The 27,740-nt window shown below is 44.4% G+C and overlaps 1 protein-coding gene across 3 annotated transcripts in view; it reads left to right on the plus strand.

Annotated features, from left to right (window-relative positions):
* The window catches only part of ddr2l (discoidin domain receptor family, member 2, like), a 57,371-nt gene that overhangs the window by 14,050 nt on the left and 15,581 nt on the right, over window positions 1-27,740 (plus strand). For 2 of the 3 annotated variants that reach the window (XM_014172634.3, XM_045706760.2), the window contains exons 2-11: window positions 18,255-18,359; window positions 19,169-19,271; window positions 19,753-19,981; window positions 20,498-20,645; window positions 21,416-21,521; window positions 21,772-21,958; window positions 23,039-23,285; window positions 25,141-25,230; window positions 25,561-25,703; window positions 26,724-26,931. In XM_014172634.3, the coding sequence (XP_014028109.1) occupies window positions 18,302-18,359; window positions 19,169-19,271; window positions 19,753-19,981; window positions 20,498-20,645; window positions 21,416-21,521; window positions 21,772-21,958; window positions 23,039-23,285; window positions 25,141-25,230; window positions 25,561-25,703; window positions 26,724-26,931 (1,519 nt within the window). In that variant the 5' untranslated portion in view covers window positions 18,255-18,301. The remainder of the gene's footprint in view (window positions 1-18,254; window positions 18,360-19,168; window positions 19,272-19,752; window positions 19,982-20,497; window positions 20,646-21,415; window positions 21,522-21,771; window positions 21,959-23,038; window positions 23,286-25,140; window positions 25,231-25,560; window positions 25,704-26,723; window positions 26,932-27,740) is intronic. The other variant, XM_045706759.2, reaches the window with a different exon arrangement.

Consider the following 27,740-nt stretch of genomic DNA (forward strand, 5'->3'; position numbering starts at 1 on the left):
CGAAAGCCTTTTGGAGTGGGTCTGTGGACTTTTCCATGTGAATGTTAAAGTCACCAAAAATTAGAATATTATCTGCTATGACTACAAGATCCGATAGGAATTCAGGGAACTCAGTGAGGAACACTGCATATGGCCCAGGAGGCCTGTAAACAGTAGCTATAAAAAGTGAGTGAGTAGGCTGCATAGATTTCATGACTAGAAGCTCAAAAGACGAAAACGTCATTGTTTTTTTTTTGTAAATTGAAATATATTATATTGAAATATATTGAAATATCAGACCGCTGTGTGCCAATATCAGACCGCTGTGTGCCAATATCAGACCGCTGTGTGCCAATATCAGACCGCTGCGTGCCAATATCAGACCGCTGTGCCAATATCAGACCGCTGTGTGCCAATATCAGACCGCTGCGGGCCAATATCAGACCGCTGTGTGCCAATATCAGACCGCTGTGTGCCAATATCAGACCGCTGTGTGCCAATATCAGACCGCTGCGTGCCAATATCAGACCGCTGTGCCAATATCAGCCCTCTCCGTGCCAATATCAGACTGCTGTGTGCCAATATCAGCCCTCTCCGTGCCAATATCAGACCGCTGTGCCAATATCAGACCGCTGTGTGCCAATATCAGCCCTCTGCGTGCCAATATCAGCCCTCTCCGTGCCAATATCAGCCCTCTCCGTGCCAATTTCAGACTGCTGTGTGCCAATATCAGACCGCTGCGTGCCAATATCAGACCACTGTGTGCCAATATCAGACTGCTGTGCCAATATCAGACCACTGTGTGCCAATATCAGCCCTCTCCGTGCCAATATCAGACCGCTGCGTGCCAATATCAGCCCTCTGCGTGCCAATATCAGCCCTCTCCGTGCCAATATCAGCCCTCTCCGTGCCAATTTCAGACTGCTGTGTGCCAATATCAGACCGCTGCGTGCCAATATCAGACCACTGTGTGCCAATATCAGACTGCTGTGCCAATATCAGACCACTGTGTGCCAATATCAGCCCTCTCCGTGCCAATATCAGACCGCTGCGTGCCAATATCAGACCACTGTGTGCCAATATCAGACCGCTGTGCCAATATCAGACCACTGTGTGCCAATATCAGCCCTCTCCGTGCCAATATCAGACCGCTGTGTGCCAATATCAGACCGCTGTGTGCCAATATCAGACCGCTGCCTGCTAATATCAGACCACTGTGTTCCAATATCAGACCGCTGTGTGCCAATATCAGACCGCTGCGTGCCAATATCAGAACGCTGTGCGCCAATATCAGCCCTCTGTGTGCCAATATCAGACCACTGTACCAATATCAGACCGCTGTGTTCCAATATCAGACCGCTGTGTGCCAATATCAGACCACTGTGCCAATATCAGACCACTGTGTGCCAATATCAGACCGCTGTGTGCCAATATCAGACCACTGTGCCAATATCAGACCACTGTGTGCCAATATCAGACCGCTGTGTGCCAATATCAGACCGCTGCGTGCCAATATCAGACCGCTGTGTGCCAATATCAGACCGCTGTGTTCCAATATCAGACCGCTGTGTGCCAATATCAGACCGCTGTGTGCCAATATCAGCCCACTGTGCCAATATCAGACTGCTGCGTGCCAATTTCAGTCCACTGTGCCAATATCAGACTGCTGCGTGCCAATATCAGACCATTGTGTGCCAATACCAGACCTCTGCGTGCCAATATCAGACCATTGTGTGCCAATACCAGACCTCTCCGTGCCAATATCAGACCACTGTGTGCCAATATCAGACCACTGTGCCAATATCAGACCGCTGCGTGCCAATATCAGACCATTGTGTGCCAATACCAGACCTCTCCGTGCCAATATCAGCCCATTGTGTGCCAATATCAGCCCACTGTGTGCCAATATCAGACCATTGTGTGCCAATATCAGACAGCTGTGTGCCAATATCAGACCGCGTGTGCCAATATCAGACCACTGTGCCAATATCAGACCACTGCGTGCCAATATCAGACCACTGTGCCAATATCAGACCGCTGCGTGCCAATATCAGCCCTCTCCGTGCCAATATCAGACCGCTGTGTGCCAATATCAGCCCTCTCTGTGCCAATATCAGACCACTGTGTGCCAATATCAGACCACTGTGCCAATATCAGACCACTGTGCCAATATCAGACCGCTGTGTGCCAATATCAGACCACTGTGCCAATATCAGACCGCTGTGCGCCAATATCAGACCACTGTGTGCCAATATCAGACCGCTGCGTGCCAATATCAGACCGCTGGGCGCCAATATCAGACCGCTGTGTGCCAATATCAGACCGCTGTGTGCCAATATCAGACCGCTGCGTGCCAATATCAGACCGCTGTGTGCCAATATCAGACCACTGTGCCAATATCAGACCGCTGGGCGCCAATATCAGACCGCTGTGTGCCAATATCAGACCGCTGTGTGCCAATATCAGACCGCTGCGTGCCAATATCAGACCACTGCGCTATAGGAGCATGGCTGGAAAGAGCAGATACTTTGATGAAAACACATTTCAACATGTTACCAGCGCAAGCTGCAAAATGTAATCATTATTGACATTTCAACATGTTGCCAGCGCAAGCTGTTTCTGCACTTGGCGTTATAAGCAAAAAATACACCGTTGTGTATTTTGCTGCCATTAATCATCTCTGACAGTATGAATCCAAGGGGAACTCATTAGGTCACTCTCCTGGTGCATGCAACTAGAAAAGACCATGCAGAATATGGTTAGTGTCTGCCCTGAGATTGGAAGGTTGGAGGTTCGATTTCCGGTCAAGTCATATCAAAGACTAGACATGGGACCCTATGCCTCTCTGCTTGGCACTCAGAATTAAGGACAGAGCATCTTGTACTTGTACATCAAGCTGCCTCATGCTACAGAAACAGGAGATAGACTAGTGTAGGGCTATCTTCTGTATACCACCCCTACCTTGTGACAACACAACTGATTGGCTCAAACACATTAAGAAGGAAAGAAATTCCACAAATTAACTTTTAACAAGGCACACCTGTTAATTGAAATGTATTCCAGGTGACCAACTCATCAAGTTAGTTGAGAGATTGCCAAGAGTGTGCAAAGCTGTCATCAAGGCAAAAGGTGGCTAATTTGAAGAATCTCGGTTAACTTTTTTGGTTACAACATGATTCCATATGTGTTATTTCATAGTTTTGATGTCGTCACTATTATTCTACAATGTAGAAAATAGTAAAAATTGAAGCCTGGAAAGAGTAGGTGTGTCCAAACTTTTAACTGGTACTGTATATACAGTTGAAGTCGGAAGTTTACATACACCTTAGCCAAATATATTAAAACTCAGTTTTTCACAATTCCTGACATTTAATCCTAGTAAAAAGCCCCTGTTTTAGGTCAGTTCGGATCACCACTTTATTTTAAGAATGTGAAATGTCAGAATAATATTACAGAGAATGATTTATTTCAGCTTTTATTTCTTTCATCACATTCCTAGTGGGTCAGAAGTTCACATACACTCAATTAGTATTTGGTAGCATTGCCTTTAAATTGTTTAACTTGGGTCAAACGTTTCGGGTAGCCTTCCACAAGCTTCCCACAATAAGTTGGTTGTATTTTGGCCCATTCCTCCTGACAGAGCTGGTGTAACTGAGTCAGGTTTGTAGGCCTCCTTGCTCCCACACTCTTTTTCAATTCTGCCCAAAAATGTTCTATAGGATTGAGGTCAGGGCTTTGTGATGGCCACTCCAATAATTTGACCTTGTTGTCCTTTAAGCCATTTTGCCACAACTTTGGAAGTATGCTTGGGGTCATTGTCCATTTGGAAGACCCATTTGCGACCAAGCTTTAAATTCCTGACTGATGTCTTGAGATGTTCCTTCAATATATCCGCATAATTTTCCAACCTCATGATGCCATCTATTTTGTGAAGTGCACCAGTTCCTCCTGCAGCAAAGCACCCCCACAACATGATGCTGGCACCCCCGTGCTTCACGGTTGGGATGGTGTTCTTTGGATTGCAAGCCTCCCCCTTTTTCCTCCAAACATAACGATGGTCATTATGGCCAAACAGTTCTATTTTTGTTTCATCAGATGAGAGGACATTTCTCCAAAAAGTACGATCTTTGTCCCCATGTGCAGTTGCCAACCGTAGTCTGGCTTTTTTATGCCGGTTTTGGAGCAGTGGCTTCTTCCTTGCTTAGCGGCTTTCGGGTTATGTCGATTTAGGACTCATTTTACTGTGAATATAGATACTTTTGTACCTGTTTCCTCCAGCATCTTCAAAAGGTCCTTTGCTGTTGTTTTGGGATTGATTTGCACTTTTCGCACCAAAGTACGTTCATCTCTAGGAGACAGAATGCGTCTCCTTCCTGAGCGGTATGATGGCTGCGTGGTCCCATGGTGTTTATACTTGCGTACTATTGTTTGTACAGATGAACGTGGTACCTTCAGGCCTTTGGAAATTGCTCCCAACGATGAACCAGACTTGTGGAGGTCCACCATTTTTTTTCAAAGGTCTTGGCGGATTTCTTTTGACTTTCCCGTGATGTCAAGCAAAGAGGCACTGAGTTTGAAGGTAGGCCTTGAAATACATCCACAGGTACACCTCCAATTGACTCAAATGATGTCAATTAGCCTATCAGCAGCTTCTAATGCCATGACATCATTTTCTGGAATTTTCCAAGCTGTTTAAAGGCACAGTGAACTTAGTGTGTGTTAACTTCTGACCCACTAGAATTGTGATACAGTCAATTATAAGTGAAATAATCTGTCTGTAAACAATTGTTGGAAAACTGACTTGTGTCATGCACAAAGTAGATGTCCTAACCGACTTGCCAAAACTATAGTTTGTTAACAAGAAATTTGTGGAGTGGTTGAAAATTTAATTATTAATTTAAAAGTAATCCTCAAAGTAATCATCTAGTTTTTCAAAAGTATCTGTAATCTGATTACAATATTTTTGCTGGTAACGTAACGGATTACAGTTACCGTTTTTTTGTAATCCGTTACTCCCCAACCCTGACAGCAAGCGAGCTGAAACAAAAAACAGTGCCATTCACTAGATGATGATCATTTGTAAACAGATGATGATCATTTGTAAACAGTTTGAAAGAAGTTTGAAAAGGGTGATGCTAACAAATTAGCAACAACAACCACCTTGAAGTTGATAACAGCTGCTGCAGCCGCTGTCACCATTGTCATACTACTACAACACAAGTTAGCCTATATTATTAGCACTATTGTGGGAAAACTACTGCCTGCGCCACTGATTATTTGCTCTTGCGCTCTGCTAGACCCCTCACTTCTGCAAGTCAAAATGTGATTAGTTCTTTCCACTGTCACTTCAAAATTCTGCTCTAATGTAGTTGAATGTCAGAGGCCTTCTGAAGGCCTAGCCAATGGCTGGCTTGAGCTGGCTAGATGTTTCTACCCAGACAATCAATCAATCAAATGTATTTATAAAGCCATTCTTACATCAGCTGATGTCACAAAGTGCTGTACAGAAACCCAGCCTAAAACCCCCAAACAGCAAGCAATGCAGGTGTAGAAGCACAGTGGCTAGGAAAAACTCCCTAGAAAGGCCGGAACCTAGAAAGAAACCCAGAGAGGAACCAGGCTATGAGGGGTGGCCAGTTCTCTTCTGGCTGTGCCGGGTGGAGATTATAACAGCACATGGCCTAGATGTTCAAATGTTCATAAATGACCAGCATTGTCAAATAATAATAATCATAGTAGTTGTCGAGGGTGCAACAAGTCAGTAACACAAGAGTAAGTGTCAGTTGGCTTTTTCATAGCCGATCTTTGAGAGTATCTCTACCGCTCCTGCTGTCTCTAGAGAGTTGAAAACAGCAGGTCTGGGATAGGTAGCACGTCCGGTGAATAGGTCAGGGTTCCAGCAGGTCTGGGACAACAGGTCTGGGACAGGTAGCACGTCCGGTGAACAGGTCAGGGTTCCATAGCTGCAGGCAAGATGTTAAAATGTTCATAGATGACCAGCATGGTCAAATAATAAAACAGGCAAATCGTTAATACAGGACTAAGATCGAATCCTACTCCACCGGCTCTGACGCTCGACAGACGTGGCTGGGCTTGCAAACTATCACTGATTACAAAGGTAAACCCAGCCGCGAGCTGCCCTGCTACACTAGCCTACTAGACTAACTAAATGTCTTCTATGCTCATTTCGAGGCAAGTAACACTGAACCATGCATGAGAGCACAAGCTGTTCCAGGCGGCTGAGTGATCTTGCTCTCTATGTGAGTAAGACCATTAAACAGGTTAGCATTCGCAAGGCCGCAAGGCCAAACGGAATACCAGGACATGTACTCAGAGCATGCACTGACCAGTTGGCAAGTGTCTTCACTGACATTTTCAACCTATCCCTGACCCGATCTTTAATACCAATTTGTTTCAAGCAGACCACCATAGTCCCTGTGCCCAAAAACCCCCAAGGTAACCTGCCTAAATGACTATCGCCCTGTAGCACTCACATCTATAGCCATGAAATGCTTGGAAAGGCTGCTCATGGCTCACATCAACACCATCATCCAGTCACCCTGGACCCAATCCATTTCGCATACTGCCACAAAAGATCCACAGATGACGCAATCTCTATTGCACTCCACACTGCCCTCACCCACCTGGACAATAGGAATACCTATGTAATAATGCTGTTCATTGACTACAGCTCAGCATTAAACACCACAGCCCCCTCCAAGATCATCACTAAGCTCAGACTGAACATTTCCCTCTGCAACTGGATCCTGGACTTCCTGACAGGCCGCCCCTAAGTGGTGAGGGTAGGCAACAACACATCTGCCATGCTGACCATCAACAGCTTAATCTCCTCCTGTGCTCCCTGTTCACCTACGACTGCTTGGCCAAGCACGACTCCAACACCATCATCAAGTTTGCTGACGACACGACTGTGGTAGGACTGATGACCGACGACGATGAGACAGCCTATAGGGAGGAGGTCAGAGACGGACAGCAACCTCTCCCTCAACGTCAGCAAGACAATGGAGCTGATTGTGGACTACAGGAAACGGAGGGGCAAACACTCCCCCATCCACATCGATGGGGCTGTAGTGGAGCGGGTCGAGAGCTTCAAGTTCCTTGGCGTCCACATCACTAAGGAATTAACATGGTCCACACACACCCTCACAATTGTGAAGAGGGAATGACAGCGCCTCTTCCCCCTCATCAGGCTGAAAAGATTTGTCATGGGCCCTCAGTTCTACAGCTGCAACATTGAGAGCATTTTGACTGGCTGCATCACAGCTTGGTATGGCAACTGCAATACACCGACCACAAGGCAACTACAGAGGATTGTGAGTACGGTCCAGTACATCATTGGGGCCGAGCACCCTGCCATCCAGGACCTCTATACCAGACCTACAAAATTATCAAAGACATCTACAACCCAAGCCATAAACTGTTCTGCACACACATTGGACTCTACCCACACACACTTTCACACTCACCACATGCTGCTATTGTCTATTGTTGGAAAAGGGGTGGCAGGTAGCCTAGTGGTTAGAGCATTGGGCCAGTAACCAAAAGGTTGCCGGCTCGAATCCCCGAGCTGGCAAGGTAAAAATGCGTCATTCTGCCCCCTGAGCAAGGCAGTTAACCCACTGTTCCCTGGGCGCCGAAGACATGGATGTCGATTAAGGCAGCCCCCCGAACTTCTCTGATTCAGAGGGGTTGGTTAAATGTGAAACACACATTTCAGTTGAAGGCATTCAGTTGTACAACTGACTAGGTATTCCCCTATTCTGTTGCCTAGTCACTTTATCCCTACTTACAGAATATGTACATATCTATCTCAATTACCTCATAACCCTGCACATCAACTCAGTATAGGTACTGTATTTAGCCTTGTTATTACCTCGTACCCCTGTACAACGCCTCAGTACTGGTACTGTATATAGCCTTGTTATTACCTCGTACCCCTGCACATCGACTCAGTATAGGTACTGTATTTAGCCTTGTTATTACCTCATACCCCTGCACATCGACTCAGTACTGGGACTGTATATAGCCTTGTTATTACCTCATACCCCTGCACATCGACTCAGTACTGGTACTGTATATAGCCTTGTTATTACCTCGTACCCCTGCACATCGACTCAGTATAGGTACTGTATTTAGCCTTGTTATTACCTCGTACCCCTGTACATCTACACAGTACTGGTACTGTATTTAGCCTTGTTATTACCTCGTAACCCTGTACATCGACTCAGTACTGGGACTTATAGCCTTGTTATTACCTCGTACCCCTGTACATCGACTCAGTACTGGGACTTATAGCCTTGTTATTACCTCGTACCCCTGTACATCGACTCAGTACTGGGACTGTATTTAGCCTTGCTATTACCTTGTACCCCTGTACATCGACTCAGTACTGGGACTGTATTTAGCCTTGTTATTACCTCATACCCCTGCACATCGACTCAGTACTGGGACTGTATTTAGCCTTGTTTTTACCTCGTACCCCTGTACATCGACTCAGTACTGGGCCTTATAGCCTTGTTATTACCTCGTACCCCTGCACATCGACTCAGTACTGGGACTGTATTTAGCCTTGTTATTACCTCGTACCCCTGTACATCGACTCAGTACTGGGACTCTATATAGCCTTGTTATTACCTCGTACCCCTGTACATCGACTCAGTACTGGTACTGTATATAGCCTTGTTATTACCTCGTACCCCTGCACATCGACTCAGTACTGGGACTGTATATAGCCTTGTTATTACCTCATACCCCTGTACATCGACTCAGTACTGGTACTGTATATAGCCTTGTTATTACCTCGTACCCCTGTACATCGACTCAGTACTGGTACTGTATATAGCCTTGTTATTACCTCGTACCCCTGCACATCGACTCAGTACTGGGACTGTATATAGCCTTGTTATTACCTCGTACCCCTGCACATCGACTCAGTACTGGGACTGTATATAGCCTTGTTATTACCTCATACCCCTGTACATCGACTCAGTACTGGGACTGTATATAGCCTTGTTATTACCTCATACCCCTGTACATCGACTCAGTACTGGTACTGTATATAGCCTTGTTATTACCTCGTACCCCTGCACATCGACTCAGTACTGGGACTGTATATAGCCTTGTTATTACCTCGTACCCCTGCACATCGACTCAGTACTGGGACTCTATATAGCCTTGTTATTACCTCGTACCCCTGTACAACGCCTCAGTACTGGTACTGTATATAGCCTTGTTATTACCTCGTACCCCTGCACATCGACTCAGTACTGGGACTCTATATAGCCTTGTTATTACCTCGTACCCCTGTACATCGACTCAGTACTGGGACTGTATATAGCCTTGTTATTACCTCGTACCCCTGCACATCGACTCAGTACTGGGACTGTATATAGCCTTGTTATTACCTCGTACCCCTGTACATCGACTCAGTACTGGGACTGTATATAGCCTTGTTATTACCTCGTACCCCTGCACATCGACTCAGTACTGGGACTGTATATAGCCTTGTTATTACCTCGTACCCCTGTACATCGACTCAGTACTGGGACTGTATATAGCCTTGTTATTACCTCGTACCCCTGCACATCGACTCAGTACTGGTACTGTATATAGCCTTGTTATTACCTCGTACCCCTGCACATCGACTCAGTACTGGGACTGTATATAGCCTTGTTATTACCTCATACCCCTGTACATCGACTCAGTACTGGGACTCTATATAGCCTTGTTATTACCTCGTACCCCTGCACATCGACTCAGTACTGGGACTCTATATAGCCTTGTTATTACCTCGTACCCCTGCACATCGACTCAGTACTGGGACTCTATATAGCCTTGTTATTACCTCGTACCCCTGCACATCGACTCAGTACTGGTACTGTATATAGCCTTGTTATTACCTCGTACCCCTGTACATCGACTCAGTACTGGGACTGTATATAGCCTTGTTATTACCTCATACCCCTGTACATCGACTCAGTACTGGGACTGTATATAGCCTTGTTATTGTTATTGTTATTCATTATTTGCTGTGTACTTATTCCTTGTGTCACTATTTATATTTTTATTTTACTATTTATATTTATCTTAACTCTGCATTGTGGGAAAAGGAACCAACAGGACGCATTTGACAAACACAATTTTACTTGATTGGTGTTGCGACATCCTTTATTTAACCTGCAGCACTGCATTCCACACCAGATGTACCGCACAGTTTCAATGTGATGGTATTTCATTGTAAATCTGTTTCAATGTGATGGTGTTTCATTGTAACTGTTTCAATGTGATGGTGTTTCATTGTAAATCTGTTTCAATGTGATGGTATTTCATGGTAACTGTTTCAATGTGATGGTGTTTCATTGTAACTGTTTCAATGTGATGGTGTTTCATTGTAACTGTTTCAATGTGATAGTGTTTCATTGTAAATCTGTTTCAATGTGATGGTGTTTCATTGTAACTGTTTCAATGTGATGGTGTTTCATTGTAACTGTTTCAATGTGATGGTGTTTCATTGTAACTGTTTCAATGTGATGGTATTTCATGGTAAATCTGTTTCAATGTGATGGTGTTTCATTGTAACTTTTTCAGTGTCATGGTGTTTCATTGTAAATCTGTTTTAATGTGATGGTATTTCATGGTAACTGTTTCAATGTGATGGTGTTTCATTGTAACTGTTTCAATATGATGGTGTTTCATTGTAAATGTTTCAGTGTGATGGTGTTTCATTGTAAATCTGTTTCAATGTGATCAAATCAAATCAAATGTATTTATATAGCTGTAACGACTGTCTTCTGAAATGAACCAAGGCGCAGCAGGTATGTGAATACTCATTTTTTAATTACCCAACAAAAGGAGTAAAGCATCCACAGGAAACAATAAACGTGACAGCAGCAACAGTTTGCAGGCTAAAAAACGCAGTGCAAAACAACCACCCACAAACCCCAGTGACAAACAACTCCTACATATATGACTCCCAATCAGGAACAACGATTCCCAGCTGTTCCTGATCAGGAGCCACAAGACACACACAAGACTGCCACGTCCTGACCCCCAAACTACTACACCAGCTCCATCTGCTGGTCAGGACGTGACAATAGCCCTTCTTACATCAGCTGATATCTCAAAGTGCTGTACAGAAACCCAGCCTAAAACCCCAAACAGCAAGCAATGCAGGTGTAGAAGCACCTGATGGTGTTTCATTGTAACTGTTTCAATGTGTTTCATTGTAACTGTTTCAATGTGATGGTGTTTCATTGTAACTGTTTCAATGTGATGGTGTTTCATTGTAACTGTTTCAATGTGATGGTGTTTCATTTCAGTTTATTATCTACTAAATACATAAAAGCAAAGTAAAGTCACATCATGCATTTTGTTTAGACCTAGTGGGTGTCTCTGTGTGTGTGTGTGTGTGTGTGTGTGTGTGTGTGTGTGTGTGTGTGTGTGTGTGTGTGTGTGTGTGTGTGTGTGTGTGTGTGTGTGTGTGTGTGTGTGTGTGTGTGTGTGTGTGTGTGTGTGTGTGTTTGTTTTCCTATTGTCAGGAGCAGAATGTCCTAACAAGTGACCAGAATGTCCTGACAAGATAGGAAAATAAAACAAAATCTGAAAAGATAAAAATGCAAATTAAGGTTTAGGCTTTGGGGTATGATTAGAAGTTAGGGTTTGGAGTTAAGGTTAGGGTAAAGGTTAAGGGTTAGGGGTTAAGATTATGGTAAAGGTAAGGGTTAGGGGTTACGATTAGGGTAAAGGTAAGGGTTAAGGGTTACGATTAGGGTAAAGGTTGATGGTTAAGGGTAAAGGTAAGGGTTAGTTTAAGGGTTAGGGGTTCAGAAAAATAAGATTTTGAATGGGAATCAATTTTCACTCCTGAAAAATTCCTGAGCATTAATGTAAACATGGCGGTGTTTGTGTGTGTGTGTGCGCGCGCGCGCATGGAGTTTGTCCGTGTCTATATGTGCGTGTGCGTCAACATGTGTATGCATGTGCAGGTTGTGTTTTGGTTTCTAGCCTGCCCTCCACAGAGCACATAGCGTTGTTCACTGTTTATCATGGGAGTGTTGGTTTCTAGCCTGCCCTCCACAGAGCACATAGCGTTGTTCACTGTTTATCATGGGGGTGTTGGTTTCTAGCCTGCCCTCCACAGAGCACATAGCGTTGTTCACTGTTTATCATGGGGGTGTTGGTTTCTAGCCTGCCCTCCACAGAGCACATAGCGTTGTTCACTGTTTATCATGGGGGTGTTGGTTTCTAGCCTGCCCTCCACAGAGCACATAGCGTTGTTCACTGTTTATCATGGGGGTGTTGGTTTCTAGCCTGCCCTCCACAGAGCACATAGCGTTGTTCACTGTTTATCATGGGAGTGTAGCATAATTTGAATCCCAGAGCCATCAAGGTGAAAAATCTGTTGCTGTGCCCTTGAGCAAGGCACTTAACCCCAATTGCTCCAGGGGCCGTGACCCCAGTCCCTGCGGGTATCTTAGGGGGAGTTTGGAAATGGTGACCCTGGCTGTGACCCCAGTCCCTGCGGGTATCTCAGGGGGAGTTTGGATATGCAAGAAACACATTCCCATTACACACTCGTACAAGAAACATCTACAAGTGTGTATCAGAACAAATATAAGCACTAATTAATGTTGGGCCAACGTTTGGAATAGTGTAATAATATTAGACAGGCGGTGTAACATAGCATTGCTTAAATATTTCCCATGTAATGTCAATGGGGTTCTAACATGGCTGCCGTAGAATGTTGACGTGTCATGAAAATGCATCATAATGCAGAAGCCTCACTGAGACAACTCTTTAGACACGTGACTCTGGACTAGACCCTGTTCTGTTCTCTGTGCTTTATTCTCAGTCAACTCCAGTTTCATTCACCTCTGAAAAAAAGAGGACATGCTCGGTCCTGTATGGGAGAATGTGATCTCTGGATTGCGTCATATGTTTGGAATTTAGGGGGTTTATGACTGTTTGCTGTGCTGATGTAGGGTTAGGGGAGATGAGATGGGAGGCTTGGAAAGGGAGGGGTTGCTGTCTGCTTGTGAAACCCGCTCACACTCTCACTCTCTCTCACTCTCTCTCTCTCACAAGGCCCAGGGTCTGTAACCCTGGTGCTCAGCAGCAAGGTCCAGGGTCTGTAAGCCTGCTGCTCAGCTCGGCTCCGGGCCTGGCCACGTGAGACCCTTAGAAAGATGAGCAAGAACAGAGGAATCTCTTTGTTGAGCAGGCCTCGGCTTGATTCAAGGATTAGATAAACCAGCTGTGACTATCTGCCTCACCCAATCCCCCTCCTCCTTTTCTCTCTATCTCTCTCTCTTTCTTTCCATACATTTCTTGACTTTCCATCCCTCACCGTTCATCTGTTCATCTGTTCTACCCCCTCTCTCGCTTTCTCTCTCTCTCTTTCTCTCTCTCTTTTTCTCTCTTTCTCTCTCTCTCTCTCTCTTTCTCTCTCTCTGCTAGTCTTTCTCAACAATATGAGTTAGACTGCCCTCAGTGCAGCTGAGGTTTTCCCAGAGTAATGTTGAGAGAGAGAGAGAGAGAGAGAGAGAGAGAGAGAGAGAGAGAGAGAGAGAGAGAGAGAGAGAGAGAGACCATCTTTACACTTTCAAAGCATGGTGACATGGCAGGATGCAAGGATCCTGAACAAATTGAAAAAAGCAGAAGTCGCTATGTGCTGCAAAGACATGAAGGGGGTGGGAAGGGTCTGAATTCATTTTGGAGGATTGCGTAAGAACTCTGCGTGGGCCTGGGGTTTATGTCCAGGGTTTGTAAACTTGTCAACCCCAAGTAACAACATGGATGGATCACACACACACACCGTACGTTTTACTATCCTTGTGGGGACCTAAAATTGATCTCCATTTCAAATCCTATTTTCCCTAAACCCTAATCCTAAACCTAACCCAAACCCTAACCTTAACCCCTAACCCAAATTGTAACCCTAATTGTAACCCTAACCCTAAGTTTAGAATAGCCTTTGTCCTGGTGGGGATTTGGGAAATTTCCCCGTTCTAGAGAATTTTCCTTGTTTTACTATCATTGTGGGGACTTGTGAGGATTTCCAGTTCCCATGGGGATAGTAATACATGCATCTAGTCAACAAGTCAACATGTGGGATTGCCATTGCTGAGTGTTTTGCAAGTTTTTGATTATTGTTGACTGTGAGCATGTATCACACTATTCACTCCATGAGGGATTTTACCCTAAAACCATCTTTTTCTTTCAATCTAAGTGGGCAATAAAAGAAGGCCTGTGCCAGTGGCTCAGCCCAGCAAACTGTGGTGTTTCCCAGGCACAGTACTCTGGCAAGGCTCCAGGCTCTGCTTGGGCCTATATCCAGAGGGCCAGACTCCTGGGAACAGTAAGCAACAAGAGCTTTGAAAACAACCAGAGAGAGAGAGAGAGAGAGAGAGAGAGAGAGAGAGAGAGAGAGAGAGAGAGAGAGAGAGAGAGAGAGAGAGAGAGAGAGAAACGTGTGGGGGAAGGGGTCAACACATTGGGAAAGATTTAGAGACGACAGGGTTAGTAGACGATAGATAGGAGCCAGGGCAGAGAAACTTAACGGGGGAGTTTATACCACTTTTCAACCTCATATTCATAATCTTCAGCACCACACCAATGTCTATGTTTCTATTTTCTGAAGTTATAAAGATAAGAAGAAGAAAGGTCCTATAAAAAGTGCAATCTGATTACATCAGCCAGGGGGATGGCATTTTCCTGCTTCCTGTGTGACTGCAGATGTCATGGTCCTCCCCACTGTTTTATTTTCTTCATGTTTTTACTTTCAGTGACACCATTAAATTGCACCTTTTTTGTGTGTATCTTTTTATCTGCAGATCATAGAAATGCAGAGCACAGAAATGCGCTGTTTTCACATACAGTACGTAGACACTGGTATGGTGCTGAGATGGTGAATATGAGGGAGAGAAAGTTTCAATGTGGCATTTCTGAAGAAACATGAGGATGTGCAGTAGGGTTTGAGTGACACATCAAAACCTTCTCAGAACTTGACGATGTACGTTGTCTTTGTCAATGCGAAGTGACTAGGCTCAGTAGAGGAGGTGGATACAGTACAGTGACTAGGCTCAGTAGAGGAGGTGGATACAGTGGTGTGACTAGGCTCAGTAGAGGAGGTGGATACAGTACAGTGACTAGGCTCAGTAGAGGAGGTGGATACAGTACAGTGACTAGGCTCAGTAGAGGAGGTGGATACAGTACAGTGACTAGGCTCAGTAGAGAAGGTGGAGACAGTGGTGTGACTAGGCTCAGTAGAGGAGGTGGATACAGTACAGTGACTAGGCTCAGTAGAGGAGGTGGATACAGTACAGTGACTAGGCTCAGTAGAGGAGGTGGATACAGTACAGTGACTAGGCTCAGTAGAGGAGGTGGATACAGTACAGTGACTAGGCTCAGTGGAGGAGGTGGATACAGTGGTGTGACTAGGCTCAGTAGAGAAGGTGGATACAGTACAGTGACTAGGCTCAGTAGAGGAGGTGGATACAGTACAGTGACTAGGCTCAGTAGAGGAGGTGGATACAGTACAGTGACTAGGCTCAGTAGAGGAGGTGGAGACAGTGGTGTGACTAGGCTCAGTAGAGGAGGTGGATACAGTACAGTGACTAGTCTCAGTAGAGGAGGTGGAGACAGTGGTGTGACTAGGCTCAGTAGAGGAGGTGGATACAGTACAGTGACTAGGCTCAGTAGAGGAGGTGGATACAGTGGTGTGACTAGGCTCAGTAGAGAAGGTGGATACAGTACAGTGACTAGGCTCAGTAGAGGAGGTGGATACAGTACAGTGACTAGGCTCAGTAGAGGAGGTGGATACAGTACAGTGACTAGGCTCAGTGGAGGAGGTGGATACAGTGGTGTGACTAGGCTCAGTAGAGAAGGTGGAGACAGTGGTGTGACTAGGCTCAGTAGAGGAGGTGGATACAGTACAGTGACTAGGCTCAGTAGAGGAGGTGGATACAGTTGGACAGTGAGGTTATTGAATCATTTAGGATCCAAAATGGAAGAAAACAGGACGAAACAGTGAGGGACCTACCTGAATTTGTCCAATAGAATCTCTTGTTTTCGTTGGTAAAACGTGTTCAGTGGCAAAACGTTTAGCTACGTTGTACACTAACGAATACACCCAAGGAGTTGTCTGTGGTTAGTTGTCATTGGTGCACTCTGCCTAACAGTAGCTTCATGGATGAACATCCTCAGTTGACAGTACGTTCACTGTCTCATTCCCAAGGCCGGAGGCGAATCAAACTGTACTTCAAAGAAACAAAATATTAATCACGGCCCACCACAGAATGAAACGGTGGCATTTATAGCCGTGTAACTGTTATAACCAGGTCTGTGTTTACTACAATCATCAGTGCATAATATTTACCTGTATTTCTGGTACGGTATATGAAATAGAATTGACTACAATAGAATCAGACTTTACTTGTCTTGTGACGGAAATTCATATTTGGCTCTGCAAACACATGCAAAGAGGAGCCCAGGGTCATGTAGGGGTTAAGTGCTTTGTTCAAGGGCACAGTGGTAATATGTAGTAATATGGTAGTGTCGTGTCTTTGGCTATGCCGGATTAAGTGATATGACATGCTAACTTATAAAATGATTTCTCTGTAATTAATATTACCTGATTAAGCTAATCATGTAAATGTAATTAACTAGAAAGTCGGGGCACCACGGAAGAACGTTTATAGAGCCGTTATCTTCCGAATAAACTCTTAAAATACTTTGTAATATTTTACATCGATAGCAGTCAATATTAACCCTTGTTTTATTTTCAGTCTCATAATGAAAGTTGTAAGTTCTTGGCTATCTTCACGAACCCTGGCTAACAAGTTGAATCAGCAATACAAAATTGGGTTTAATTATTTATTTACTAAATACCTAACTAATCACACAGAATTACAAATACACAGAATACAATGATGTCATACAGAATTCACCCCTGGTGAACGGAACCTGTATGAAAGCTGGTTACACAAAGGAAAGGGGGTTGGGCTTGAATGAAAGAGCGGGAAGATTTAGGAACAAAGAAACAGCAGCTATGCTATCGTAAATACATTATCTTATGCATTCTAAATTACCGCCCATTTGGAAAAGGAAAATGCAATAAATATTTACTCTGAGCTGCGCTTCGGTAGATTGGTCGTAGATGCTGGCCGGGTTGGCCAACAGATCTTCCTGTTTTCGGAAGAATGTCAATGGTGGTCCATTGGATACATGGTGGTATCTTCGTCTGGTTGTTAGACTGGATCCGTCGTCCGTCCTTTCCTAACCCACGTTAGCAGCGGCCGCTGCTAACTCAACGGCTAGGAAGTAGCACTTCTGTAGTGAATAAGCTCAAAGTTCATACCAGTTCATACCAGAGCTCACGCCGAGGTTGGCTTAGTTCTGTACTTGACATGTGTGTCCTTCTAACGTATAGGCTGCAGACCTCCAGTACTGGAACTACCTGGTTATCTTTTCGTCAAAGGATTATATAGTGGGGAGGGGGAGGGAGGTGTTTCATCGTTTATAACCCGTCTCTTCACAGGGTTGGGTTACTGATCGAGCAGGGCACTTTCCTTATGAAAACCCAAATCTCTCATTCGGAAGCTAAAATTACATTTAATCTCCTAACAAACATTTTCAATATCAAACATTTCAATTGCATAACAATTCCATGTGACTCTGATAACTAGAGGGTGTATACTTTCTCAGATACAGTTTATGTCGTCCTGTCATCAGTCATAATGTCTCAGATGACAACCGAACTGACATACATACTCATTACGTTCCCAAGCATATTTCCAACTGGTTTTATTAACAAAATATGTGGTACCTTTCTCCATTTGTTTGATGTTCCCAGACTCTCTATATTTAACAGGACAGCAGTCCATCAGTAGGGTCAGTAAGAGAGGGGAAGGGGGAAAGGTATTTATGGGGGGGGTCATAAACCTTACCCACAGGCCAACGTCATGACAGTAGCTATGAACCAACAACCTTCCAGAAATTGTGATGGGTCATTTGACTAAAACTCTCTCTCTCTCTCTCTCTCTCTCTCTCTCTCTCTCTCTCTCTCTCTCTCTCTCTCTCTCTCTCTCTCTCTCTCTCTCTCTCTGTCTCTCTCTCTCTGTCTCTCTCTCTCTCGCTCTCTCTCTCTCTCTCTCTCTCTTTCTCTCTTTCTCTCTTTCTCTGTCTCTCTCTCTCTCGCTCTCTCTCTCTCTCTCTCTCTCTCTCTCTCTCTCTCTCTCTCTCCCTCCCTCTCTCAGAGATGTAGCCTCTGTCTACATCTGTCCTCAGACATTTAAGGCCCACCATGCTGTTCTATCTGCTGCTGGTCTTTCAAGCCAATGCCAATGCCCAGATCGACCCAGGTGAGTCAGCTGCTGTTACTCCACACGCTCCCCCATCCCATTGTTGCCAGTCATACCACACACCTATTAGACCCTGGACTGGTCCCAATTCTCTCTCCTTCTTCCTGAAATGTGCACTTGTTCACTTCCCTTCACTGATTTGAAAGGAAGTGACTGGTGTAAAAAAAAATATGATGAAAATTCCCACTAGCACATGCCACCAATTATCAAATGATTTTAAGTTTGTGGGCAGTATTGAACAAGTGGACACTTCAGGAAAAGGAGATATTAATTGGGACACACCCCATATTTAAGTCTCCCCTCTTTAAAACCCAACTGTAATTTCCTTCCATGGGATTTCAGAGTTCTTATTGTTGTTAACCTAACTAACCCTACCTACGTCAATACCTCAAACTCTCTGGCACTTATCCGTCCACGTACACACAAGTATACACACACTGACCATTCAGTCCCTGCAGACTGCATATAGATGCTACATTTCACAGGTCCATTTTAAAAAGTACTAACTAAGTAAGGCAGTGTAGGCTGAAGTTGCTTCTTGACGTTGATCTTGGGTCAGTAGCGTTCTCCTCACTAATGGTTGACGTTATGATTGGGGGAGGAGAAGCTGATCCCAGATGTACATTTTTATCATTTAGCAGACACTCTTCTCCAGAGCAACGTGTAGTTAGTGCATTCATCTTAAGATAGCTAGGTGAGACCACCACATATAAGCCATAGTAAAGTCCATTTGTCCTCAATGCCGGAGACGGTATGACTAGTAATGACCTCCGATTCACTTTCTGCTGGCTCTGACTCCTCTACGGCAGCACACTGCCGCTACCCTCTTGGCATGGAGGATGGCAGGATCAAAGACCATGCCATCACCGCCTCCAGCCAATGGTACGAGACCACCGGGCCACAATATGCCAGGTAAGTGTTCATTGATTACAACACAGTGCCAGTGTATGAAGTGTATTCTTAATATAATTATCTTTCTTTATCTTCCTCTCCGTTCTCCACTCTCTGCTATTTATCGGTTTAGTGGTATGCCAATCTGTTGTAACTTATTGCTGATGAACTTTCCATACATTTAGTCATCATTTAGTCATCTTTCCATACATTTAGTCATCTTTTAGTCATCATTTAGTCATCATTTATTCATCATTTAGTCATCATTTAGTCATCATTTATTCATCATTTAGTCATCATTTATTCAACATTTAGTCATCATTTACTCATCATTTAGTCATATTTTCATAATCCTTTAGTCATCATTTAGTCATCATTTAGTCATCATTGAGTCATCTATATAGTGTGTAAAAACATCCAAAATTGTATGACATCATATTTTATGTATGTTTATGCATATGTACCAAGATGTTCAAATAAACCTAAACCTATCTGGGTGCAGGTTGAACCGGGAGGAGGGTGACGGGGCGTGGTGCCCAGCGGGGCTCCTACAGCCCTCTGACACCCAGTACCTGCAGGTCGACCTGGGCCAGCTCACCTTCCTGACAGTGGTAGGAACCCAGGGTCGCTATGCCCGGAACTCGGGTAAAGAGTTTGCCCGCATGTACCGCCTGAACTACAGCCACGACGGCCAGCTCTGGAGGTCCTGGAAGAATCGCCTTGGCAATAAGGTGAGGGAGTGAGGGAAGTGAGGAGTGCAGGAAAGGGAAGTGGTGTGAAGAATGGGGGGAAGGGAGCAGAAAAATGTAGTGTTATGTTGTTTCCAACTATTATGAGTCATTCTAAAGGAAATCTTTTTATGCTGAAATGATTAGAGCACAAACATTATGAATTTGGCTGACAAATATATAGAGTATGTTTAGTTTAGTGGTCAAATACAGTTGTAGAGGTGGAGAAACAGCAGAGAAAAGGATTTTGTCCAGTCTAGGCCAAAGAAATGTCCTGAAGGTTTTGGAATGATTGTAAAACCAGGATGTTTTACATTGTTGTGTTGAACCACGAGACAAAGTGTAAGAAGGGATTATCTAGGGTGTCGTTTGTTATATAATGTATGCTATTTAGCAGACGGTTTCCATCCAGCAGTACATGCGTATATTTTCAAACCCATAACCTTGACAGCACCAAGCTTTACCAACGGAGTCACATAGGATCGTTCTGGGATTGAACTGGTTCTAATGTCTTGTCAGACGATGGAGGCGAATGACAACGCCTATGTCTCTGTGATCAAAGACCTTCACCCGCCCATCATCAGCCGCTACGTCCGTCTCATCCCCGTCACCAAGATGCCCACCACTGTGTGTATGAGACTGGAGCTGTACGGCTGCCCCTGGCACGGTGAGAGCAGGCATACACACACACGTACACACAACCACAGAATGCATTATGCTACACAACATTTCTCACTATTTCTCACAGCATTTCACAACATTTTGTGTGTGTGTCAGAGGAGGCTGGTGGGAGGAGCTATAGGAGGACGGGCTCATTGTATTGGCTGGAATGGAATAAATGGAACTGAGTCAAACATGTGGTTTCCATATGTTTGATTTGTTTGATAACGTTCCATTGATTCCATTCCGGCCATTAGATTGAGCCTGTCATCCTATAGCTCCTCCCACCAGCCTCCTCTGACACACACACACACACACACACACACAAAATGTTGTGAAATGCTGTGAGAAATAGTGAGAAATGTTGTATAGCATAATGCATTCTGTGGTTGTCTCTCTGTTCAAGTAAAAGGAAGGTATATCAAATCAAATTGTATTGGTCACATACACATGGTTAGCAGATGTTATTGCGAGGGTAGCGAAATGCTTGTTTGTGTTGGGACACGATAAAGTTAGGTGGTATTGGGTCTGTGAACACACCACAGGGGGATTAGGGATCGCTGTGTGTGTGTGTGTGTGGTGTGTGTGTGTGTGTGTGTGTGTGTGTGTGTGTGTGTGCGTGTGCGTGCGTGTGCGTGTGTGTGCGTGTGCGTGTGTGTGTGTGTGTGTGCGTGTGTGTGAGACTGTCTGATCAGTGAAAATGATGACTCAGAACGGAGTCTGTCTCCACTCCTCCTTCTCCTCTCTACCACTATCCCCCTCTTCTCTGTACTGTAGACGGCCTGACGTCATACAGCTCTCCTGAAGGTCAGCTGATGATGCCTCCTGGGTATCCCATTGCCAGCCTCAACGACTCCACATACGACGGCGCCCACGAACGAAGGTAGGCCTGGTGCCTGCATACGCACCGTCACACACACACATAATGAACCAGGCAATGTCAGATTCAGAGACTTGCATCTCCAGATGAAACAACAAGCCGACAAATACCAATAGAATTTGATCTGAAATGCACTACAACTCTATCCTTTACCCTGTTTTGATTTAGTTTCCCCTCCTTAATATATAAAGCGCTTTGAGCACTGGAAAAACACTATAAATCCAATCAATTATTGTGCCTTCCTTCTCCCAAGGAAACTGTCTGGGGGGTTGGGTCAGCTGACGGATGGTGTGATTGGTCAGGATGACTTCCTGGTGACGCGGCAGTACCATGTATGGCCTGGATACGACTATGTGGGCTGGAGGAACGGGAGTCTGGGCTCTGGCTATGTGGAGATGGAGTTTGTCTTTGACAAGCAAAGGAACTTCACCTCCATGAAGGTACCAAAGTGCATCCTAAAGAGAAGGAATGGGACAGACGAGGTTAAGGACAGAGAAGGAATGGGACAGACGAGGTTAAGGACAGAGAAGGAATGGGACAGACCAGGTTAAGGACAGAGATGGAATGGGACAGATGAGGGTTAAGGACAGAGAAGGATTGGGACAGACAAGGTTAAGAAAAGTGAAGGAATGGGACAGATGAGGTTAAAGACGGAGAAGGCATGAGACAGACGAGGTTAAGGACAGAGAGGATTGGGACAAGTAGTGTTCCTGTCTGTGTAACATACTGGCCTGTTCATATGAGGTGGTGTTTCTGTCTGTGTAACCTACTGGCCTGTTCATATGAGGTGGTGTTTCTGTCTGTGTAACCTACTGGCCTGTTCATATGAGGTGGTGTTTCTGTCTGTGTAACCTACTGGCCTGTTCATATGAGGTGGTGTTTCTGTCTGTGTAACCTACTGGCCTGTTCATATGAGGTGGTGTTTCTGTCTGTGTAACCTACTGGCCTGTTCATATGAGGTGGTGTTTCTGTCTGTGTAACCTACTGGCCTGTTCATATGAGGTGGTGTTTCTGTCTGTGTAACCTACTGGCCTGTTCATATGAGGTGGTGTTTCTGTCTGTGTAACCTACTGGCCTGTTCATATGAGGTGGTGTTTCTGTCTGTGTAACCTACTGGCCTGTTCATATGAGGTGGTGTTTCTGTCTGTGTAACCTACTGGCCTGTTCATATGAGGTGGTGTTTCTGTCTGTGTAACCTACTGGCCTGTTCATATGAGGTGGTGTTTCTGTCTGTGTAACCTACTGGCCTGTTACATTAGATGCAGAACTTTTGCCAAGTGTGACGATTGCATTTATTTCAATGAAAGCTTGAGGTTTGAGCTGCTCAGTGTAAATTATATTCTGGTTTCATTTTCAACATTTTGACGAGCAGCTCACACCCTACAACAATAGGATGAAGAGGCTCACGTTCTTCTCATGTTGGTCAAAAGTTACTCTGTATAGAAATATAAAAAAAAATTCAAAAAAACATACTGACTTCCCAGTGTAGTTCGTATGTAACTGTGGTCTTCCCTGAACAGGTGCACAGTAACAATATGTTCTACCGCGGGGTGAAGATCTTCTCCTCCGTGTCCTGCTCGTTCAAGCCCCGTCTCATCGCTACCTGGGAGGCGGAGCCGGTGGAGTTCCGTACGGTGCTAGATGACCGTAACCCCAGCGCCCGCTATGTGACCGTGCCTCTGGGACGGCGTAATGCCAAGGCCCTGCGCTGCCGCTTCCACTTCGCCGATGTGTGGATGATGTTCAGCGAAATCTCCTTCCAGTCAGGTAGGAGGGGAAGCAGAGAAATATCTACCGCTAAGGCATGGTTCACTTCCTTCCTTCCTTCCTGACTTACTCCTCTTCATCCCCTGTGGGATGTAAGGCTACAATGATCTACTTCCAGTGCTATCTGTCCTTTGACACCTGTTGAGCCCCACCAGGCACGGTTCACTGGAAAACAGTTAAAGACCTGTGCAATATGTAGAAATACCCACGCCATTTCCTGGGTTTCAGAAACAATGTGCAGAGAATCATTGAACCATCTAAACCCCTGTGAAATTATATATTCTAATGTTCAGTGTCGTATGTGAACACAGGTGATAATTTGAAGAGTTTGGTTCCAAAACGCTATATATCTATTTTCTGAAATGTTGGTAAATTAGCATTTATTGTTTAGAGAACTTGAGAGAGATTGGTGTATTTTTTCACTATCTAATCATGACATTTATTATTATTATTTTTTTTCACCTTTATTCAACCAGGTGGGCTAGTTGAGAACAAGTTCTCATTTACAACTGCGACCTGGCCAAGATAAAGCATAGCAATTGGACACATACAACAACACAGAGTTACACATGGAATAAACAAAACATACAGTCAATAATACAGTAGAACAAAAGAAAACAAAAAGTCTATATACAGTGAGTGCAAATGAGGTAAGTTAAGGCAATAAATAGGCCATGGTGGTGAAGTAATTACAATATAGCAATTAAACACTGGAATGGTAGATGTGCAGAAGATGAATGTGCAAGTAGAGATACTGGGGTGCAAAGGAGCAAGATAAATAAATAAATACAGTAGGGGATGAGGTAGATTGGATGGGATATTTACAGATGAGCTATGTACAGGTGCAGTGATCTGTGAGCTGCTCTGACAGCTGGTTCTTAAAGCTAGTGAGGGAGATATGAGTCTCCAGCTTCAGAGATTTTTGCAGTTCGTTCCAGTCATCATGAGGTTGTTCAATGACAGACATGTACTGTACTTGTAAGGAGTGCGCTGAGAGTCGGGAACCAAGTTCAGGGAGTGAGTGTTTTAATAAATAAACGGAACGTAATACAAATCAAGAAACCACGAACAACGCACAGACATGACACAGAAACAATAAGGCCTGGGGAAGGAACCAAAGGAAGTGACATATATAGGGAAGGTAATCAGGGAAGTGATGGAGTCCAGGTGAGTCTGATGACGCGCAGGTGCGTAACGATGGTGACAGGTGTGTGCCATAACGAGCAGCCTGGTGACCTAGAGGCCGGAGAGGGAGGACACGTGACAGTATTTGATTCAAATCTATCACTTGATGGATTCATTTCAGAGAGACAAATAAAACTTTTTTTTTTGCAAATGCAATATATCTGCCTCACTCTCAGAGAAATGAGTAAAACTGCTAGGTTTATCACAGTCAAATGGAACTAATAACTATATTTTTATAAAGAAATGTACAAATGATATATTTGTGACATCAATATTTAAATGTTTTAAATAAATAATTCAATACAGTAATATGAGGTCTGTATGTAAAACATTTACATTTGAATTGTTTGGCATTTAGTAGATGCTCTAATCCAGAGCAATTTACAGTTAGTGCGTTTTAAGATAGCTAGGTGGGTCCACCACATATCACAGTTAAAAATACAGGATACGAACATTCTAGCAAAAAAAATGATATTTAGTGTTTTGCAAAAAAAATTGTTTTTGTTCATACACATACTAGGAATAAAAAATCTGAGAACAGTAATATTTTACACACACACATGAAGGTACCCATAAGCAATAATTTCTGATAAAAAAACACAAATTTGAAACATTTGTGGAAATAGCGTTTTTGGAAATAAACTCTTAATTTGTTCCTTTTGTCCCACAGCAGACACCGTGATTCCTACTCAGATAACCCCTGTGGTGACATCCCCCTGGCCCATGGAGGAGAGCTCCATGCCCACCACCCACAAGACTGGTAACCTTTCAACTCTCTGCTTCCCCTCTCACAATCCTTACCATAACCATTAATGGAGAAAATGCAAAACTGAGCATTTCGGGGTAGTCTCTTCGAAAAAAGGGTTTTTCTCCATTGGAGAAAACTTTTTAGTTCCAGGTAGAACACTTTTTGCTTCCAGGTAGAACCATTTTTGGTTCCAGGTAGAACTCTATAGTTTTCACTATGGAAATAACTTATGTTATATCCTTGATCGTTTATTAAATATTTGTACTACTGGCTATAGAACTATATGTATTTTTTTTTGCCAAACAAATGAAGTTAGTCAACTCCTTAACTCCTCCCCCTCAGTGACAAACCCATCAGCCAAGGACCAACCGGATGATGGGAACACCCCTATTCTGATTGGCTGTCTGGTGACGATCATCCTGTTGCTCGTAGTGATCATCTTCCTGATCTTGTGGTGCCAGTACGTGTGCAAGGTGCTGGAGAAGGTAGAACAGACTATATTCTGGATACCCACATCTGTCATAACCCTTTTTGACTAGCAGGTTGAACTGAGAAGGCAGAAGGGGATGTGAAAGATTGTGTTCTCTGAAGTGAAGAGGAAAATTCAGCAACTCTAGAGGCCTGGAAAGTGTAAATTATTTGTATTTCTCCTCGGAAATCTAAATAGCATAATGAAGCTGTCTGTTTTTTGCACGGGCTGTGTCTTAATCCACCTCATCCTTCGATATTCACCTTCCACATCTGCGGTGGAAGGTGGAAGAGCTACAGCGGTGTTTGTCAGACCAGGAGAAACCCCAAAAATCAGTCTTCTCATGAAAACGTCTGTAGAGTCCGAACGGTTTGGCTTACAAACTAATATGACCTTGGGACTCGTCTGAAGTCGGTACCAACTTCTGTCTGTAGCGTCCCAACAGTTTGGGTTACCACCATCGAAAGGTGAGACTGTCACGTACATGCCAGTTGTTTTGCTCTAGGACGCCCACAAGCCTCACAAGACTCGACCGAAGGTCCCCGGTACCAGTTTTAAACAATCATGGAAGTAGTTTAGTGTTTAAACAATTGGTTAAATATGGGTAAAAAAAGTATATAATTTCCTGATCTTTCTTATATCTCTCAGATATAGGTCAGACACTTTAAAACAAACTTCCTTTTGATACATTTTTGGACTATCTGTTTTTCCATGTATGAATGCTATTCAATGCGTATCTATGCGTATCTAAGGCCGAATTCAATGTTTTATTAAATTCAAAATCAAATAGCTAAATGATCCATGGTATGACCATCTTAAAACAATTCCATATGTTATCTTAATAGAAACCCAGCCCGGGCCGTTACACCTTAGGTGTGTTTAAGTGTTTTTATAAAACAACTTCCACTGCCCTCCAAGAGATGCTGAGTTTCCTCTTCACTTCAGTTCGCTCCTCAATTTATGTGCCTTGGAGAGGGAGGTAGTGGTAACGTTCCCTTCGCTAAAGACTGTGATCCCTGCCTGCTTCCCGCCCCAGGCTCCACGCCGTATCCTCGAGGAGGAGGTCACCGTGCGCCTGTCCTCCAGTAGTGACACTATCATTCTGCAGACCCCTCCCGTGCCCCCCCGGGTCTCTCAGATGGACCACCCGTATGAGCGCATCTTCCTCCTGGACCCTCAGTACCAAGACCCAGCCGGCCTCAGGAACAAGCTGCCTGAACTGTCTCGGAGTGCAGAGACCTCAGGTGAACACCTCTCGCTTTTCTCTCTTCCTCTCCTTTCTCCTCCCACCTTCATCTTTCTTTCAATCAAAGGCATCATGTTACTTCTTAGTCCTTATAGTTCACATGTTGCTGTGACTGTTACTCGCCTCTTACAAATCAACTTGTTGATCATGCCGCCTGCTTCTCTGACTCTCAATATTCTCTGGAATGTTGTATGTTATGCATGCTGATCTGTTGTTCAGACTCTCTCTCTTCTTTACCTTCCAGTCCTCCTCCATATCCCTCTAGCCTCTAGCCCTATGCCTTTATGACCTCTTCCTGACCTCTCGTCACAACCGAAGGCCCCTCTCGTGGTAAGAGATGAAAGGTGTGCCAATATGAAGACCCGGAATGGCCACCCAATGATGATTGGAAATGTTGAAATGCCAGTGTCTCTTTGAATAGTTTCTATTTCCGTTTTACTATCAGACTATAATATCAGAATGATATAGAAGACTATAGTGGTGGAGATGGGGAATGTCCTCCTTGTCTGTTTTGAGGCTATAGTTCCTTCCCCTTCTGTGTTCCTGTCTGGGACTGCCAGGGTCTGTTCCTGTCTGGGACTGCCAGGGTCTGTTCCTGTCTGGGACTGCCAGGGTCTGTTACTGTCTGGGACTGCCAGGGTCTGTTACTGTCTGGGACTGCCACTGCCAGGGTCTGTTACTGTCTGGGACTGCCAGGGTCTGTTACTGTCTGGGACTGCCAGGGTCTGTTACTGTCTGGGACTGCCAGGGTCTGTTCCTGTATGGGACTGCCAGGGTCTGTTCCTGTCTGGGACTGCCAGGGTCTGT

This window comes from Salmo salar, chromosome 24, assembly GCF_965601325.2.
Source record: "Salmo salar chromosome 24, fSalSal1, whole genome shotgun sequence".
Lineage (NCBI taxonomy): Eukaryota > Metazoa > Chordata > Actinopteri > Salmoniformes > Salmonidae > Salmo > Salmo salar.